This window comes from Euwallacea fornicatus, chromosome 24 (genome assembly GCF_040115645.1).
Source record: "Euwallacea fornicatus isolate EFF26 chromosome 24, ASM4011564v1, whole genome shotgun sequence".
Lineage (NCBI taxonomy): Eukaryota > Metazoa > Arthropoda > Insecta > Coleoptera > Curculionidae > Euwallacea > Euwallacea fornicatus.
Window position 1 is genome coordinate 2,836,426 of NC_089564.1, and position 12,360 is coordinate 2,848,785.

The 12,360-nt window shown below is 34.2% G+C and overlaps 1 protein-coding gene across 1 annotated transcript in view; it reads left to right on the forward strand.

Moving 5' to 3' along the window:
- Positions 1 to 4,780: 4,780 nt before the first annotated feature.
- Positions 4,781 to 12,360, forward strand: part of LOC136346769 (homeobox protein Nkx-2.1-like) — a 47,443-nt gene continuing 39,863 nt past the window's right edge. Inside the window, exons 1-3 of the mRNA XM_066296189.1 lie at positions 4,781 to 5,080; positions 8,983 to 9,244; positions 9,306 to 9,502. Of these exons, the coding sequence (XP_066152286.1) occupies positions 5,071 to 5,080; positions 8,983 to 9,244; positions 9,306 to 9,502 (469 nt within the window). The 5' untranslated portion in view covers positions 4,781 to 5,070. The remainder of the gene's footprint in view (positions 5,081 to 8,982; positions 9,245 to 9,305; positions 9,503 to 12,360) is intronic.

The following is a 12,360-nucleotide window of genomic DNA, read 5'->3' on the forward strand; positions in this document are numbered from 1 at the left end:
GTAAAAATTATCACTTTTAATGGATGGACGGTAAAGTACCACATTTAATGGCTAGGGAATAAAGGTGAAGCGTCACAACTCGTGTGTTGAGTCATTAGTCACTTTTTCACTCTATCTCTTTTTTTTTAATCACAGAAAAATGAAACATCTGGTATCAATGGGAGAAAAGTTGTATGCTTACTTGGAAAAAATGTAAAATTACCTTAGGCTCATTAAAAATAACTATTTGTGCATGATGGTATTTTATAATTTAAGCGTATAAGAAGGTTTTTACGGTAGAGGTGGATTTGTAAGGCGTAAATGCTTTAGTGGCTTTAAAAAATATGAAACCCATTTAGTCCCCATTTTCCATCACAAAAGTTGTCGCTTACTTTGTCAAAATTTGGAAAAAATATTTTCTCTAATTTTCGCAAATAAAACAGTGATAGTTTTTTGATTAACCAGTGATTAAGCTGGGTACATTTCGCAACTAATTACATAACGAATGCAGATGCCTATGTTTCAGCAATACCAATAATGGTTGCAGCAGTTCTACATCCAGTTCGAATATATTCAAATGTATGCCTTTTTTACGATTCTTTCACTTTGCAGTGCAACGAGAAATAAGCACATACAACCACAATTGAAACTCATTAGGAAATAGTATTTTATGTAACTCTATCACGATACGGAACCGCGTGTCACTAGTTCCGCTAAATTTCTTACATGTCACTTTCAACTAATTTTTCATGGTAAAAAATAACCACCTTTAGTATTAATGTACAGTCCAGCACACGACGAACAGATTTTTTTAAGGAAAATAATTTAAAAAATTAACTTCGTAACTATGGCGAACTAGACATAGTTTTTAAGGCATCTTTTGCTTAAATTAACCTTAGAGATGCTTAAATTACTACCTTAACGCATGCGCAATCCCCGCGGTATCGGAACCAATGGAAGTCAAGCCGCAAGTTACACTGAATATTATTTGATTTTGGTAGATGATATCAACAGAATGGGTTTTGCATGCTTCCTCGGTGAAAGACTAAAGTTTTTAATCGGCTTCAGTAATTTAAAGCTACGGCCGACAACAAAATCAAGAAATTGAGCAGAGATAATTGAGGTGAATATAATTTTGAAATTATATTTTCTTCAGCTTTTCTAGGCCAACATGGAATTTACCAGACAACAAGTTTCGATAAGCCAGAATAAAATGGTTCCGCTGAAATAAAGAGCAGGAAAGTTGATAACAAATGAGAGCTGTTTATTTTTTGGTTTACTTTAGCTTGCTAAGTCCAATTTACTGTACAAACAAATCCATTCCCTTGGTCTTGAAAATAACGTTCTTATAGAGGTGTAGACAAAAAAGAGAACGGCATTGCGCAATTTCAGAATCTTTTGAAATTAGAGTTCAGGTTCCAAACGAGAGAAAATTTAAATGGGGCAAAAAGTCCAAAGAAATTATCTTCGTTGGCTGCATTGGCTCAACAAAGGAATTTCAATTGTTTTGGGATAACGAGGTAATATAAAAATTAGTGGAAGTGTTTTAGATTGACGATAACTTAGAAGCAACCGTAAGAATGCTTTAAATCCATTTTGATCGAGGGATTATCCTGTTGTCGAAAACAAACTTTTCGGGGTAACACCTATTTAAGTATTAAATGACAAAGGACAGTGACAAATTTGCTGAATGACAATCAACAACCGACTTTTATTTTGTAAAATGACAAGAGAAATGTCCAGCTGCCAATTTCACTTATCAAAAACGTTGCCTGTCGTCTGCCAGAGACATCTAAATTACCATTCTGAAGTCTAACATTGTGATTTTGACTGTAGCCACCGCGCCGCCGGTGTTTCCCGGGCTGCAAAGGGGCGAAAATGGGTAGTGATGAATTAAAATTTGCAAATCGAAATGTAACTATCTCAAAATTCCACAAAATAAATAGGTATAAAAGATTCATAAAACATATTAAATTCCAAATAAAACCCCTAGCCTGTATCATACTCTGTTTTACAACCGCTTTCAAGTGCTGGCAAGAGGACCACGACAAGTGGGTCAGAAGTGTTGTTGATAGTAGTCCTTGCATCATGTTCTTGTAGTACTCTCAAAGGCGTTAAAACCCATCGGAATGAGTTTGTAGGGGTTGATCACTTGGGCTGATTTGTAATCTAGATAAGACCCAATTTTAATAAGGAGAGAAATGCTGATGCGCACACGAAAGTTGCATATGCATGTAGTCAATTTTTTGTACTTTATATATTTTTTCGTTTGAGGTGTGAGGAGAGGTTGTGTTTGAAAATTAGATGAAACATATTCGTAGCGGTAGTATAACAAGCGCAACGAACAATTTATATAATTTTGGAAAGTTTGCATGAAGTGATTAAAATAAAAAAAAAACGCGAATGCTTGTTTTTTGTAAGTTGTAAAAGTGTAAAATTATATATTACATGTGTATATGTTCTATACGCCTGAAACAGATTAATAATTTAATATTTTATTTCACAGAAACAACGCATTACACACCAGTAGGAGTTGTTGGACCGGTAGAATTGCACTATTGCATTTAAGAGTGTAGGCACAGGAAAACGGAAGCTATGAAGCTGGATATATGGTGCATAATTGTGCCCTTAGTGTCCTGATAATTTCCAGCAGGGCCTAGATAAATTTACAGTGAGGGACAGAATTTTTTCCTGTTACTTCAAATCATTTATCTAATTTATACGCCTCTTTGTGGCTTTGCATCCAGGGTGCACATAAAGCTGATGTTATTACGAATAGTCAATAGTCGTTTACTGAACGAGCAAAGAATGTAAAGCTTATCGCACGTGTCGTAGGTGAGGGCAGCAGTCTCGTAAGTGTCATAAGTAATTTTTTTTTAGGGTTATGTGCATTGTTTTTTCCACGGTTAGGGACCATTTATTAAGAAAATAAAATTAAATAAAAGACGGTAAGGCTTCGAACCCGAAGAAGTAATTCGACATGATTGCAAATTGACACAATACTGCGCATGATTACTTTCACAATAATCGACTAGGCGATGCTTTTGACATTTTAACCAGAGTAGCTCACTGCACGGACTCCATCGTTCATTTGTTTTTCCCAACACACTCGTATGCTAGCATATGTTTGCGCATTTTTGAATAAAATTTTAATGTTGAAACTACGTACATAAAAATATTTTGTATGAAAACAATTATCCTAGTAAAATTTTAGAGAAATATTTTTACAATTTCGAACGACATGAGGCAAAATCAAAATAGCCCTATCATAAACCTTTTTACACGATACATTCCAGGTATATCGGACTAAATTAAACGATTAGAAAATAAATTCAATGTTACAGCAGCTTTTAGAGGCGAGAACACTGTTGGTTTAACTCGGAATGGTATGCAATTTCCCAGGGGTAGAGAAAAAATAAATGAAAAGTTAGTAAAAAATTCTAGATTAATTTAGAGTTAATTAAAAAAAAATTAGAATTTTCGATCAAAACGATGGCAAAATTTAAATATTTTAGTCTGTTACAACACTGCTAAGGCGGCTAGGTCAATTATCGTGATAATTGCGCTAGTGCAAACTTCCGCTGCACTGTGCTAGTGATTGGTTCAACGTAACAATGAGAACTCAGTTTTGCATTGTTGAAATATCATATTTGACACATGAATGAAATTCTCGATAAAATGTTTCACGACTTTGTATTTCCAAAATATTGAAAATATAGTCACCGTCACAAAACCCTGTTTCACAGTTACTCCGTTTCATTCTGAGTAGAATACAAAAGGTTTAGTATATATGATCAATAGGTATTTATCGATGTATTTGGAAGTGTTTACATTTGTGGCCTCTAAGAGAAGTATTTTTTGAGTGTGTTAAGTGCGCACTCAATGCGGTGACTTGACCGGTGAAAGTTATCTGCGTCTGTCTAATATGTTACCAAACTTTACAATAAAACAAGGACTATTGAAACAGAAAAAACATATTGTTGCGCCGAGTGCGCACTAGCGCTGATCCCCAAATTCCCCATAAGAGTGAAAGAAACAAGGATTTTATTGTGGATTATGTGAATTGCATTAGTTGATTGAAAAAGCGGGAAATAAGGGGTGTTAGATGAATCGACGCGTGTAAAATGTTGGGATAAATAAAAGCGATAAATATAAAATATTGTCGTTCCATGTGCATACGTGAAGTTCGGGTATATCATAACATAATATTGCCACACTAGTTAGAAGAGCCTGTTTATTTGTGTTTCAATTTAAGATTTAATAAAAGGTAAAAGAGAAGGAAGCCCATCATGGGCACAAAAGAATGAGCCTGCTCTGCAAAACTCCTAAAAATGTAATTACATCACGATGATATTTTCATGATAATTTACGACCCACTCCAGCTTTTACCGTAGGTATAGAAATGCACATTAAAATCGAAAGATTCATAGGAGTCAAAGAGAGTGCTCCAGCCTGCTCAAATCAATGTGCCCAATAAAACCATAAAACATACAATATCAGTGTGAAGTTCGTCCCATTTTGCCTCTCCACAAGGACCCTATCTTTTTTTCTGGAGCGCAATCGACCATCCGCCCCTCGAGCTTTAAGGTCGATTCACCATTCAGCACAGCACAGAAACTGCGTCCTAAAGCTTGCGTTGCTAAGTAGCGGATTCCTATACGCCGGCGGCACCGCCTCAACGAAAGTTGGAAAGTCGCTATTGGCGGAGAGCGGGTAAAAGCCCGCCCATTTTAAATTTCGAGTACCCAGAATGCAGCGGAGTGCCATGTACACTTGGAGGGCACTCTAAGAGTACGCTTAGCCGAGTTAAGCGCTCTTCGCAGCTAAAGAGTCTTACATCAAGAGTGCTCTATAAAGAGTGCTATAGCCCGATCGCTGATTTATTTATATAGTTAGTCAGTTTGTTTATTGAATTCGGATATCGGTTCGAGTGGTTCTGAGTAGCGCGTTTCGGGTTCTTGATTTTGAGTGGGTGGCTTTATTTCCGACAAGTTTTCGTGTTGAGTCGCGTTGTGCCGCACTTTAATGGATTAAGAATTGGACAGCAGTGGTTTTGCAACGAGGGGATCGTTTTTCGCGGTCCTGGAGTCCATGTCTGCAGGTAGGTTCGCTTTATCGTCAGCAGTTGCTTTAAAATTAGAAAAAAAGAGCTCGAAATTGACCAAAACTCGCAGCTAAAGTAAAACAATGTCTCCATATGATACCGTAATAAAGGCTGGTCATTTAAAAAGAGCCTCAAGGAAACGTGAAATTATTAAAGATATGTCTGGGGTCAATCGATTTGTTAGTGACATGTTTGATGGTAAATGGTAAATTGTGGAATCGACGCCCTACGTCTAAGAATATTCCGTTTATTGCCAGGTTTTTAAAAATAATTTTTAATATTTGGCAATGAAATTTCAAATTATCACTAAAGAAAAAAATATTAAATGTCGTCAATATAAGACGTATCTATGTCGTGCTCAAAACAAGTACAGGCTTATGTCCTCTAACCGTAAAATTCTTTGAGCGCTCGCAAACCCTTCCTCTTCCTCCCTTTAGTCCAGGTTGTTTTTAAAGGTTTAGGATTCTTTTTCGTTTTCGTTTTTATTCGACCATTAAATTTTTTGGAAATTAAATTCACATCTAGTATACTTGTTATTGTGCCTCACATCAAGTAAATAAGAATTTAAAAGCAGTTTAATGAATGATTATTAAATTTTGATTTTACCACCAAATTTGTTCATATTAAAATCAGAAATGAAGAGAAAGAAAATGTTCGTATTTCTTCTCGTGTGACCAGCAAGTCTACATTTATATTTCCCGTTATATTTTTTTAGTTTTGACAGTTTCTAATGGAAAATTGTGTTCTGTACTATCCTGTTTTTATTGGATTAAAATTAATGTTTTCGCAATTGCAGGGGACTTTTATGATATACATTATACAAATCACGTCATTAGTGTGTTAGAATGATATTTAATCCAGTACCTTTTTAAAGCAATTCTGTCCACTTTCACTTTTTTCGCCCAGCACGCCTCAGTCTTTACTGCACTTGTCTAAAGTACAATTTCTCAAATGAGAAAGGACCATTACATCACTCAATATACGCTTAATAATTAGATTTGTATTGGAACGTCTTAAAATCCAGCAATTTTGCGAATTTATTACTCCTATTTCGTTTTTTTTAGTGGTTGGTGTTACTTAAAATTTGTGTTTCACTCTTTTATTCGCTTAAAATACATGTTTTTTCAAATTATAGATAATTTTTGCATGTGCTTAATAAATAATATATTAATGGCGTTTCAATTCCCATGAGAACCTGTGGTGTATTCTTGATTTCGCAGTTTCCATAAATTTTAGAAGTTTAGCGACAAACGAGAAGTTTGTCTTTGACATTTTGACTTGTTAAAATTCCACATACGTCTGCCTTTGATTTTTTCAAATCGAATAATAAAACTAGAAATTATGATATTTCAGCTTTGTTTATGAAAATCAATGGTGTAGTTAGTTCGTTTTCTCAGAATTTCCATAAATATTACAAATTTAGGGTTTCGTCAAAGCTCTTTCTTCTGGGTGCGTCACTACATTTCACAGCTGCCAATTTTATGAAGAGATTATAGCAATGGGAGTCGTGTTTCTAAAAGTGATGTAAAAATGAAAAAGTATACATATTTGTCTTCGAGTTTCTGTTTTTAAAAGTTGTTAAAGTTCACCATTGTTAAATCTACATTTAAATTATACCAAATTTACTCTTACATACATCATATAATTAAATATTTAATATACCGGAGGCAATGCTCAGAAAAATATTGAGTCTTCTTTCCCGTGAAATCCAATAGCAATGACGCTCAATTATTTCGTCTTCTCCAACTTAAATCCTTTCTGCCTCTTCCTTTTTAATACGTTTATTTTCTAGTTACGATTGTTTTTTTTATACATGTATAATATTCGAAACATTTTCTTCACATTGTACTTTAAGACTATTTCAATCGCAAAATTTTGTATTTATTTTGATAAAAAGTGCGCGAAATGTTGCTTTTTGCACGTGAACGGAGTTGATTAAATAACGCATGACATTTTCTCATTTGATTTGAAAGTTGTATCTGTACTAACTACAGAGTTATTGCATGGGCAAGAAAATTTCGGATACTCTGTATACTGCTTCAACACGCCTCATATAGGCAAATTGTAGTAGGATGTCTTCGAAATAATTTGTTCATGTTTACTACCAGAATCCTCGCACAGGACTTTCCTTTCCATATCGTTGTGTATATTGAATTGTTGGACATTCCACTTTTTATTCCACCTCTTCCACCCACCGTGTGATGCGCTGGTGTATGAGTCTGTACAAATGTTATTACTCCATAAGAGATTTTCTTAGAGTCAGTTTGTATATAAAACGTTTTAATTTCTATTTCTGTTGTGAAAGTAGTTTCACTGCTTTTCACTTTGTTCACCCGCTTCTAGCTAATCTATTTTTACGCCATTTACCTATTTCATCACGACCCTGATTGTGAATTCTTGCAGACAGCACCATAGCTTACGAGAGCTACATTGTTCGAATATCTTAATCTGATATACAGGGTCATTCAAGTTTTATTTCATTACAATTTTATTCTTTTATTGTTATTATATTGGACTACAAATTTAATTTAATTTTAGGAGACTATTTTTGAGGTCAAACGGTTTCTAAGACTGCTTCTTCCTATAAACCTGTGTTCTAAAATGGACTTCATTGGAATTGGAGTCATTGAAAGTTGGGTGAAAAAAAATTTATTATTCAGATCGTGACCACAATCATCAATCAAATTGCATGAAAATACGCAGGCCCTTGCTTTTTAGGCGTTCTATTCATTTTTTACTTAAAAAATGATGTAAACCTAATTTCAAAAGGGGTCCATTTTAGGTCACAGATTTACAGAACGAAACAGTCTTATTTTGACCTTAAAAGTACTCTCTTAACATATTTGCATTCAATTTTGAGTCACCGTGTGTATTTCAGAGGTTTTTCGAACTATTTCTTGGCATGTTTGGTACAAAAGAGAGATTGGTTGTATTTTCCAAGCTAGCAATAATGTGTGTTATATGTGTTGTAAGTTGATGCGGTTTTAGGGGAACTCGAAATGGTAGACTTCAATGTAATTCAGTATTTTCTCTGGCCCAATAAGAGGTTTTTAGTGTGATTTCATAAATAAAAGATTCAATCTATCCAAATAACTGGGCTTACTCTTCAATGATCACTCTGAATAACTCTTTAGATTTCTGAATGATTATGTCATAGTTCGCTATCAACAACTATTATATCACAGGTTTGGGAAGATAGTGTTTCCTATGCTTACCAACTGGACCTTGTACGTAAGCTGAAGTAATAGTAGATATACAATTTTTTTTAAGAGTACTTTTGCGCGAACCAAAATTTCGTGAAGGTTACTCCAACCACAAGTTTCGTTATATATAAAAACTAATTAACCCAGGGTTGATGATTAGGAATAATGAACGTGCGAGTGATTTTTCGGATTCATGCAAATTTAGTGTCGAAATTAAAAAAAAAATCCGATCATTTTTAGATGTATTCGAAAAAAATTGAAAATTTTGGAAAAACATTTTTATTTTTTCTCAGCTTGCGGAGACATAAATTGGCTGGCAGGCTCGCCAGATCTTTCACAACTAAGTTATTCTTTATTGGGAACTATCAAAAGATCTCATTTATGTATGTTTGTAAGTGAGCGAAGGAAAATCATCACAATTTTACAATTTTCTTTATTAACTTGTTGCTTATTGTGTCATTTGCAAGATACGCATTGCAAAAAACGATTTTTAATACTTCCACTGAACTGCAAAATTGAATATATTACCGTATCAAGAAAAATAAATTTAATTTCAATAAGAAAAAATCCAGTTTGGATTAATTTAATTCAATTTAATTTGGAAAAATCTAACAGCTGCAGCCAAATATGGTACATAATAAGCCCAATTGTGGGGAGTTTATATTTCAAAATTTTATTAAAATTTTGTTCATTCAGGTGGCAACTACGGGGAAGGTCCCGTGCTGCCGGTGGACCGGGGCACCGGAGGAGCAAGCGATCTCCATGGGTTACTGCCCGAACTCAATGGAGTTGAGCTGGCAATGAGCTTAAGCCCTAAAGGTCACTTAGGCCAGGGCTCCTTAAGTCACTTGCAACACTTGCACCACTCCACTCCATTTAGCGTCACGGACATATTAAGTCCCATCGAAGAGTCTTACAGAAAGTTGGAATTGGCTGCCAACCCACCGTCCCCATACAGGTGAGTTATCTCAAAATTTGAATAATATTATAATATGACAACATCGATGTGTTCTTTATAGATCCACTTCAAGTGGAAGTAGCATAAATTCACCTGGTGCCACTTCAGGTGCAGGAGCTTGCAGCATGAACGGTGGCTATCCAGTGATGGGGCAGTTTGGCGGGGGCCAGTACTGCCCAGTTTCAGAGAACCTAGGCCTGCCTCCTCACTACTCTTCAGGATGGTACCAAAGTTCAGCGGCAGATCCTCGATTTGCAAGTGAGTGTTTTAATTTTAATGTCGTGAAGGGAACAAAAAGGGGATTAATCCGTCTGATTGCTTGTGTCATCAAACGATACATCCCATTAAACGGTTACAATATATCAAAGACACGCCACTTACACGGCCAATATACCCGGAACAAAAACCAGAAGCTTCTCGAATTACATTTTACAACCGGGGTAATATCGAGATAACGAGTTCAAACGCATAGACTCAAGCTAGAATGATAGATCATTAGGGTTTTAAAATACTTATTATTTACCACATATTGTAACACAATAAGTGGACAATTTTTTCAAGATAAACAAATTGAGGTTTGGACATATCGGACAATATTTGAAAAACGCATTCGCCATATGGATTTAGGAAATCGAAAATTCTGCAAATTAAACTGAGAGCTGATGTCAAGACACTATTTATGAAACTCAAAAAAATTCATGTTTTTGAATCAGAAAATAATCAAATTTGTTAGTTTTTTAAGTTCCAAAGATAAAAATGTTGGTTTTTCGCGAGTATCTAATTTTTTTTCAGATTCCAAGTTATAAAGTATTTTCATATGTAATACTCGAGCATAAAATGTTTTATTAACTTTAGGGTAAATCACATGAATACAAAGTGTGATGAAAAAAGAGTGTTTTTTTCTAATCCAGACTGCGTCAATGCATATTGTAAGATAATCTATAATTTTTGGTATCCGAGATATTTGGAGGAAAAATTCAACGATCGAATGGCACATATTCATCACACATTTGAATAATTCCTGACTTGTAGACATTGACAATTTAATCGAATAAACTTTCATCATATAACGAATATCTCATAAAAATACTTTATCAAGAATTGTTTGATTTGAGATAGGTTATTTAATTTTTTACCGTAATTTGGGAATGAAAGTCACAGTTTTGAATTGAAATGACTAATGGAAGAAGGGGTAGAATTCGATAGATTCATTCAACATCCCCTTTTCAAGCTAGAAAACAGGTGCCACCACCTGAGTCTAAACCGACGAACAAAAATCAACGTCATTTTTTTAACATTGGTAATAAATTTTTTATATATCATGATACACGAAAGTTTTCTACATCAAAAAGGTATTTGAAGAAAAATAGTTTCTTTAACCGTTTTCAAGATATTTTACGACATGCGATTAGGGCATTAACTGCTTATTGCGAGGTAGACCATGAAAGCAAATGTCGCACGGACATTATTTTTAATATTTTTATAGAGATTTGCAATATTAATAATTAATGATAATTTATACTTACGAATGCCTGGTTTCATTATTGTGATAAGGTTAAGATGCGCGAAAATAGTGAATTTTTTAGAACTTTCAAAGTGTTCATATGTAGGTAACGGTGGTAGTTCAGGTTAGCTTTGAGGAAGGAATACAGCCGAGAGTACCAACAGCATAAGCGTCACCACTTCCACTTTCACTAAACAAGAAGAAAACGTTTTTCGCCACACCCACTTTCACTCACTAAATGTCAGCTATTCTAGTGACGTATCTCACGCGTCTTTGAAGTAAGAGATTATTTCAATTATTATTTTATTCCGTACGACAAACATCTTTGCCGCTGAGCTTACACTCGACTGAATCATCTAAGAAATCGATATCCCTTGGAAGCATACAAAAAATTTTACAGCCTTTCTTTTGTAAATGTGTAGCTCATAGGTTTGATAAACGATACTGGTTAACTTTACTTAATGGGAAATCAGGTATTCAAAAAATTTTTATTTCTCCTGATTTCAAACATTATTTTGAGTGCACTGCGCTTTTTTTCCATTACAGAGTTGTGTAAGGAATTGTGTTTCACCTTTAGAAGCATATATAACGGAAACTATTGCTCGTATGAGAAAAATCCATTGGGTTTTTTTGTAGCAAAATTCATTGGATACGACTTTAGTTGTGGTAACTTTTTTTGTAAATGTAGTGGTTTCTGAGATATTCACGGACAATAGAATATTAGTGTATGCGTTTGCTACGCTCTCCTTTTATTTTTTTTATTCATCGTTCATTTATTTTCTTTATTCATTGTAGCTCCGAATCTTTTTTTACGTGGCATCCCTTATTAGAACGAATCTAAAAACTTAAATATTACCGTGGAACCTGCGCAACAAAATTTTTGACACAAATGATATGTTACCCTTTGGAAAAATAAAAATATATTCAAAAACCACGTTTTGTTTACCCCATCCAGCACCCCCTTTTCACTACACAATCCCTTACGTTAGTTGGATTTAAAAATACATTGTTGAAACACATTATTGTTTGAACACGCTGAGTGCTATGTGACGCATTTTTGGATTTTTTTCAACCCGGAAACTTTCATAAGAAAATTCTTGTTTTTGGATTATTTTTATGAAGTGAAAGTCAATGTTTTAAGAGGGTTAAATAAATTATCAATATTTGATTTATATATATTTTTTGCGTAAAATTACGTTTTTTGTGAATATCTAGGAAACCACTACATTTACGAGAAAAAAGTTATAAGAATTGACTTTGTAGACAATCAAGTTTCCTATAAAAAAGTTTAATGCATTTTTTTCATATATATGGTTATAAATATTTCTAAAGTTGAAATGGAAATCCTTACATAACTCTAATGGAAAAAAGCACAGCGAAAAATGCATATTTTTACACTCACACTAACGTGTGAAATCAAGGGAAATTAAAATTTTTTGAATATCTGATTTCCCGGAAAATAAACTGGTTTCAACGATACATGGCACAAAATGATATATGCACATACATACATACGTATGTATTTGAATTTCAATATTTCTACCCATTGGAGGTATGCAAATTTAATTTGGCGAATGAGACTAAACTGGAAAAGGAACCAAAGACAATAATT